Raw genomic sequence first — 8,015 nt, forward strand, 5'->3', positions numbered from 1 at the left:
GAGTAGTTCCGGCAGATATTTCTCCAGATGTTGACGTTGACTCTTTACCTGCAGAGGCATCTTCACCTATTTCGGCCTCTGGGCCTTCAGGTACATTTGCTCCTTCCTCTTCTTCGCACTCTCCAGGTGCTTCCTCGTCATCCCAGCCTGGCAGAATTACTCAGGACATGATCCTGAAGATGGGTAATTTGGCCAAATAAACTGATATGTGGGCAACCTAACTCGTGAGATCTATCCCTGCGATGATCGAGAGAGCCATACTTACTGCACTTACCCCTCTCCTGACTTTTGTTGATGAGTTGACTGTGAGAGTCACAGCTTGGGAGAGAAGATAGGGGGAAGCCTCTGAGGTGATGGCTTTGAAAATCGAGGTAGTAGAATTGAGGAAGGACGTGGACTATCTAAAGTCTATCGACTTCAATTCATTAATAGAGGTTGATGATGATGAAGATGCCCCAGAGACTTTAGAGATTCCTTCGGCCACCACAGGAGAAGTGTAGAGGGATGGCGCAGCAGAGGAGGAGTCGGATGTTGAGACTGATGAGGAGATGATTGGGCACCGTGAGGAGAGCATATTTAGAGATTTTCTAGACCTTGTAGAGACGGTTGTGCAGGCGGTGATCCAGGCATCGCTGACTGAGACGGCCACAACAACTCCTATTTGATCTAGCACTGTGATTCCTTCTAAGGCTACTCCAGGCATTGATGCCTAAGAATAGACTACTACACCTGGCACTGAGGCCCAGACAGATAGAGAGACTGCATAGACAGGATCCTTTCTTTACCTCCCTCTCTGTCTTACTTTTGCTCACTTTTTGGATACTTTAATTTATTTGCATTTGAGGAAAAATGATTTTTGTTTGTGGTGGGGTGAGGCCCACCTTTGTGCATATTTGTTTTGTTTATATATTTGGGTTGGAATTTATAATTGTGTTAATACTACATTTTTGTGGATGTTTGAGCTTGTGGCTTCGTATTTTAAATTGCAAAATGGTTTTTACCCTTCCAAAAAAACTTTGCCACCTCTTGTATGTGTTCAATGTGGTTGTTCTCTTGCAAATTTGAATATCGGTTTTGATCAATATTGATGACTCAAATAGTGCTCATAATCGAACAAACATGAATGTGCGGCTACGATGAAACCAAGTGAAGTTACATAGACAATATGTGAACTCTTTGCATCTCGTTGTGACTAGCCAATTATTAAATCGAGTCTCTTGTGATGATCGTCGCAAACTAGCGAAAGTGTGAAGTCTTGTTTGACTTTAGTGTTGATGCCTTGTGTGATGAGCTTACTATGAACCATGCATGATAACACCTAGAATTTGCCCCGTTGGTCCAGTCGACTAAGTAAGGCTATCTCTTGATATGATCTTAGGCAACTTCGAAGACTGTGAGCCAATTTGACATATACCTCTTTTGTGGACTACCTTGTGAGTGTGTGAACATCTTTTGAACACTCCTTGAGCCTTACCTTTCTTTGGATGAAACTTGATGAAAACAAGACATCTCTTAATCCACTACCTATAGTCCTCTTGATTTTTGGTTGATTGAATAGCCAACTTAGGCAAAAAGCCTAAGTTGGGATGTGGTGAAAAGATAAGGGCAAGTCAAGAAGTGCTAGAAAAGTTCTCTTACCCATGGTGTTGAGAAAAATGGAATCCCTCCATACAAAAAAAAAGAGAGAAGAAAAGAATGAAAAAAGAAATTATGGAATAAAGTTATGAAAATTTAAAAAGGAATGGGGTTCCAAACAATCCATGGAGAGTGAATAATGGGATGACTTATGAGCACTAAATAAAATGATGAAGGAAGAGGAAAGGAACTGTCATGAATACCACATTTCATGAGGATGAAAGTCACTGAGCCTAAATGACCAACCTTTGCACTCAACCCCATTACAAGCCATGGAAAGACCTTTTTGATCTTGAGTGAGTTGAAACAATTGTGGATTGGAAAATACGGGCAAACCTCTGGGTGAAAGCATGCATTGTATTTTTCTTTGTGAGAGTGAGCGTTGCATTTGATTCCGGAACTTTAAATGATTAAACCATTGTGTGAATATGGAGATATTCTTCGTGTGAGGGCTTTTGAACACTTTAGTTGAGCTTCAACTTGCATTTGAAAAAAGTATTGTGAGCTTGAGATTCTTTGATAATGGTGAGTCACAAGTTGAATCTTTGAGTGCACAATTGATCTTTGCATGAGTAAAGTGAGTCTCGTTGTGTGCATCCATGATTGAGTTTTGTGTAGCTCTGTTCAAGACATCCTTTTTGAACAGCCGAACTCGAATTTGCTTGACGACAAGCAAAAGTTTAAGTTGGGGGTGTTGATGAGTCCACAGTTTGGACTCATTTAGGGCTATATTTTAATAGAATTACTGTTCTCAAATGCATATTTTGTCTCAATATCTAATGAAAATCGTTAAGTTGAGGCAAAGCATGGACACCACTTGGCAAGAAGGAACAAGGCGGCTGAAAAGAACGAAGCAATGAAGGCCTGAAGATCGTCGAGCCCAATTGGCGAGTCGCCGATTGGCCTAGAGATCGCGTTTTGTTCCAGTGTGCTGAGCTTTAAAGGAAAAGGTCAAGTTGGCGATGAAATGGAATAGTCGGCACGTCGCCGAGCAGTTCCGTGAAGTAGTACCATATCACCAAATGACTCAAAACACAAGGGGGCTGAAGGTTAAAATAGGAAGGCGATGAAATCGACCAAACGGCGGACCACCGAGTGTATCGGCGATTCCGACTAACTTCGCTGAAGGGTCCTCTGAAGCACAAATTTTCAAACACTATAAATATTTGTTTAAATTTCTATCTTAGTATCATATCACTATAATTATTTGAACTTTTTACAGTGTTTAGAGAGTCTAAGTTTTAGAGGGTTTTGGAGACTTTGTTCTAAGACCTTGAAGATTCAAAGGGTTTCAACTCCAAGAAATTGGATGTGGGTCTCGAAGATTCTTCACTCTTGACATGTTTTAAGACTTAATCCTTCATATCCAATTGATGGAAACTGATATTGGTATAAATTTTTATCTCTTTTACATGTCTAGCTAAAACCCCAATTCCTGGGGTGTGATTTTGTGAATATGGGTTAGAATATGTTGGGTCTTGCTTGTTGATGGTTTATTTGTTGTTTAGATGTTATTTCGTTTAGTAGTTGTGTATGAACTTAATGGAATTATAGTTGCAAATACGATTTCATCTTAGTGTTTTTGGCTTGCTCGAGAGAGTGGTCGTAAAACTAAGACTAATAAATTGATAGCCAGTGGAATTGGGTCTACATGGGTTCAGCTCAAGAGAGTGAATCCTAGTCCTTTTTCCCACAGATTCAGCTCGAGAGAGTGAATGGGCTAAGGCAGAGGTTATGCTTAATGCGTCACGTCGGTATTTGAGAGAAACCGAGTTAGTTCAGGATAAGTTACTCGAGAGAGAATGTATCCCCACTATAGTCTAGCCTAGTTACAAATACTCGATAATTTACTATCAAAAGCATGTACCCGATAATTTAGTCTATCCCGTATTCCTATCACATCCCAAGAATCACGTCTCTCTATCACGTTTTTATATATTTTTGTTGTTTTTTGTTGTTAATTAATACAAAACCCCCCATCGATAATTGACGCTTGCGTCATCCCTTTAGATTTAGTGTGTTTATATTCGATAATGTTTATAGCTATGACTAATTAGAACGTAATTTTATTTTTCTATTAATTTTAAAAACCACTCGCTTGGGACCCCAACCCTTGGTTGGGTTACTTTACTAGTGTACGATCGTAGACACTTGAATTGGAAGTTGTGTCTTGATTACGCTAACATCAAGTCTTCACACTGTCAACAAGGGTGTCGTTGACCAACTTATTCAAGGTGGGATCATAAGACAAACATTTGACATAGCATCGGCCTTGTTGGATGAGATGACCAAAATCAATTGTGCATGGTACACAAGGGAAGATCAGGTGTCTCCTTTGAATCTTGGGCTAACAAATGAACAATTGGAAAAGAAGCAAGAACGTGATGAAAACATGGCCAAAATAATGATCCAAATGGACCTATTGACAAAACATGTCATGGGAAGTCCTTACAAGGTTGTGAATGCAGTTGGTGCTAATAGTGTGAGTCATGATGAGATGCAATTTGAGGACATGTACAATGAATAAGTACTTTTTTTGTCAAACCAAGCAGGAGGTTCTCATCAGAGCTATCCAAGGTCGGGTGGGAATCAAGGTTGGAATAGAGATCGTGATGATGGTTGGAGAGATCGAGACCGAGATTGGTGTGATCGGGGTAACAATTAGAGAGATATAGATGTTGATAAAGATTGTTTATGTGCCCTCTCATTAACGTCTGAAGCCAAAGAAAAAAAAAGTCGATCCCAAAAATGTTCGGACCGAGGATATGCTTGCTCGCATCCTAAACAAGCTAGAAGGGTTGTATAAGGTACTGAAGGAGATGAAGGATGATGTCTCATCTTTAAATAAGACAGTGACCTCACACTCGGTTTCCATAAAGCAGCTTGAGACTCAAATAGGCCAAATCTCAGCTAACATAAACCCAAGATTGAAAGGGGGTCTTCCTAGTGATACCTTACTCAATCCAAAGAATGAGGATTGAATGCATGGCCACGTTGTGCCACGATGTTATATAAGACGCTTCTTAGGAGGAAACCCAAGTTTTACTTTTTGTTATTTGAATAACGTTTATGGATGTGCAGGTTGAAATTCAAATTTTGGGAGGAAAAGGCAATGAGGCTAGCTAAAGTCCACTCGATGAATCGCTGAGTGGCTCTGCGAGCCCGACAAAGCTCGCCTTTTAAACCAGTTAAAAGGCTGGTTTTCTGTTAAATTTGGTGGCTAAAGTCCACTCGGTTACTCGCCGAGTGGATCGGTGGCGTTAATAGACCTCACCGATCGAGGCGCAAACTTTAATGGCAAGGGCCTTTCAACTGTTTTAAATTCAAATCATTTCCTTATTTTGAAATTTTTGAATCTTGCACTCTTACACTCAAAGTTTATATCTTATCTTTCTAGTTTAATTTCCATGGGTCTCTTCATATGGTCGGAATCTGAAGTGTTGCCCATCCCCCTCTCTATGTCTTAGTGTTTTCATGTCTACAATTGAGGTTGGTTTTCCGAAGTTGTTTTAAATTGCATATATTGTGTTGAGCATGGGTATGAGTAGTTTATAGATCTATTAGTTGCCTTGATTATGTGCTAAATTGATCGCTCAAATATAATTTTAAATCAAGCATGCCTGATAACTTATTTAGCCTAAATTAATTTGAGTTTCCTATTTGAATTACTTGAATTGTGGGTATCCATGTTGGGTTTTGTGCAGGTGAAGTCTAAGTAATCCAAATTCTACCAAAAAACTTGAATTTCCTCAATTATGGAAGGGGTGACGTTGTGCTTCAGGGAAAAATCATTGTTTGGTTGAATTTATATTAATTGAGGGGAAGTTTGAGTACCCCCGGCATAGATAATCACTGTGGTATGGCTTGAATTGCATAGAATTGTACTTGAAATTTGTTGTCGTTGGATTTTCATTGAGAATTGGAGTTTGGGTTGGGAATCTGTCATATCGGGCCATTTGGTGAGCTGAATAGAGCTCGCCGAGTGACTCGGCGGTTTGCCAAGTGACCTCCTTATTGCCTTTTTGACCTGCAATGTTGGTGAATTAATCTATAACTTTCATCGATATTCTTGTGTTCACCGAGTAGACTTGGCGACTCGCCGAATGGCTTTAGTCTTGCCGTTTTTATTCCTTTTTGGCTATTTATTTCTGTAACATTCGATGAAGCACCCTCTGATCATCGAGTGAACTCAGAGACTCGCCGAACTGTCTTTGTTCTCGCCCTTTTTATACGGAATTTTTGCTGATTTATTCTGTAAGTTTTGATGAGCCCTCTACTGCTTGCCGAGTGGTCTTGACGACTCACCGAGTGGTTTGGCGAGTTTTCCTGCAACTTTTTAAAAATGATATTTCGCTAACCCTTTGCAACCAACCACATGTGTTTTATTTGTGTTTTTCTACAAATATGGCTTGACCAAAGCTTCTTGTAAGAGGTACAACACCCCAAAAGAAGACAAAAGGGGTTATAATCACAACGGGGGTCACATCTCCCCGAGCTACGCATCATAAACCTCAACTCATCTCACCTCCTTTGACTTTGAGAGGGAGGAATTTGCGGGGATCAGGACACCAATACATACACCGGAAACTGAGGGAGAGTTGCTCAAACGGAAGCACTCAAAATTGCGATCTAAAGATGTTCATGATCATTTGGCTAGACTTCCAGCACTCTCGATGCCTCTAGCACCTACAACAGCATAGGCACCTCAAGTTCCCCCGACCCAGCACATCCTCCTTGATCTATGAATCGAGTGAAAGGAGCCGGTTTGCGGACTATCTTGGAGGAGAAGTTGTTGTCTACTAATGGTGTTGTAGATAGAATTCTCGGTGTGTGGGAGACACTTCGTTTCCAGAAGTTCCAGCAGTTCACCAACCCCTAAAATCCATATGTTCTTTCATGTGTTCGGGAGTATTATGCAGGTTATGCAAGGTTGATCCCAAAAGGAAAGAAGAAGATTGGGTTGATGGCACCAATAGACTACGTACAGGTGCGAGGTAAGAAGGTACAGTGCAATGAAACATATATCAATGATTTGTTGGACTGCAGTACACGCAGTATTCATTCTTTGGCCGACATGGTGAAAATCAAAACTTTAGAAGATTTGAAGAGGTGGTTGGCCCCGTTGCTGAGTGATGCCACACCTCTCTGGCTAGAGGCAGGAGGTGTTATTGAGAAGAAGGATTTGAATGTCACAACCCGATAATAGTTTGTGTTTATTAGCAACACATTGATGCCATCACAAAATGAGTGTATGGTCCGGCATCCAAAAGGTTCACTGTTGGGCTGTATTATTGATCGGCAGTGACTAAATCTCGAGATGATAATTTCACAATAGTTGGTGATGAGGGAAAACAAAACCAAACCTCATTTCCATTTCTAGTGCTTATTAGTGATCTATGTCACCGAGCTGGTGTGCTCTTTGGGCGAAGACAGATACTATGGTGACTCCGACATCGTCTACTGATATTCTAATAATTGAGGTTGAGTACACGAAAGATGAAGCAGAAAGGAGGAAGAAGGCTCTTGTAGGCACTTTTTTGGTTGTCGATGTAGAACTCTACTTAGTCTACCCCGTCATTTGAGCCCATAGGTATACCTTGCTCCTCCACTTCCCCTTCTCCAGCTACTGCCTTTCATCCCCCTTTGACATAGGCCATGATATACAAAATAGGCAACCTTGCCTATTCAACCGATGTGAGGGCCTCGAGGGTTGAGGTCTAGTGCCTTCTATGATCGACCAAGCAATAGTTGCAGCATTGGCTCCCATTCGTGGGGATTTGACAGTACAGCGGGAGATGATCATGACCTATGGGGAAACATGGGATACTCTCACAGCTCAGGTTGAGGTATGCAAGACGTCAGACCATGGCTTTGTAGATGTAACAGCCTTGAAGGCTGATATTATCGGTCTCCGACGTGATATGGATGAGTTGAAGTACATCAATATCTTGATGATGTAGGGTAATGTTGATGTTCTCGAGGATCCAGTGCGGATATGCCAGCTGTTTCTGAGATCCGTCTATCTATTGTGACCAAAGATGCTGCTACAGCTGACGATGATGGAGAGTCTGATACAGCCGAGATAGATGAGGAGGAGTTAGGGGCTCATGATAAGACAATTTTTTAGGATGTAGAGGATTTGGAGGGTTATTTGGTACGGGTGGCTTCGGAGGTCTCACTGCGCGACACATCCATGATTGCCTCGAGTGGGTCTCAGCACACAGAGAAGATAGTTGCACAGACCTCAAGAGCTGGAGTCGAGCTGGGCACTGATGCCTAGATTAAGGCCACCCATATGTGCAAAGTTCCTAGCCTGACAGGGGGATTTTTACTCTCCCTCCATTTTATTTAATATTGATACATTTCAGTTTTTATTTCAC

The 8,015-nt window shown here is 41.2% G+C and overlaps 1 protein-coding gene across 1 annotated transcript; it reads left to right on the plus strand.

Moving 5' to 3' along the window:
- Positions 1–7,364: 7,364 nt before the first annotated feature.
- Positions 7,365–7,762, plus strand: LOC125833039 (uncharacterized). Its single transcript, XM_049512199.1, has 2 exons — positions 7,365–7,570; positions 7,624–7,762. Exons 1-2 carry the CDS (start codon positions 7,365–7,367, stop codon positions 7,760–7,762), a joined length of 345 nt encoding a protein of 114 aa, XP_049368156.1.
- Positions 7,763–8,015: the final 253 nt, after the last annotated feature.

This window comes from Solanum verrucosum, unplaced genomic scaffold (assembly GCF_900185275.1).
Source record: "Solanum verrucosum unplaced genomic scaffold, falcon-dt-bn FXZP01000703.1, whole genome shotgun sequence".
Taxonomy (NCBI): domain Eukaryota; kingdom Viridiplantae; phylum Streptophyta; class Magnoliopsida; order Solanales; family Solanaceae; genus Solanum; species Solanum verrucosum.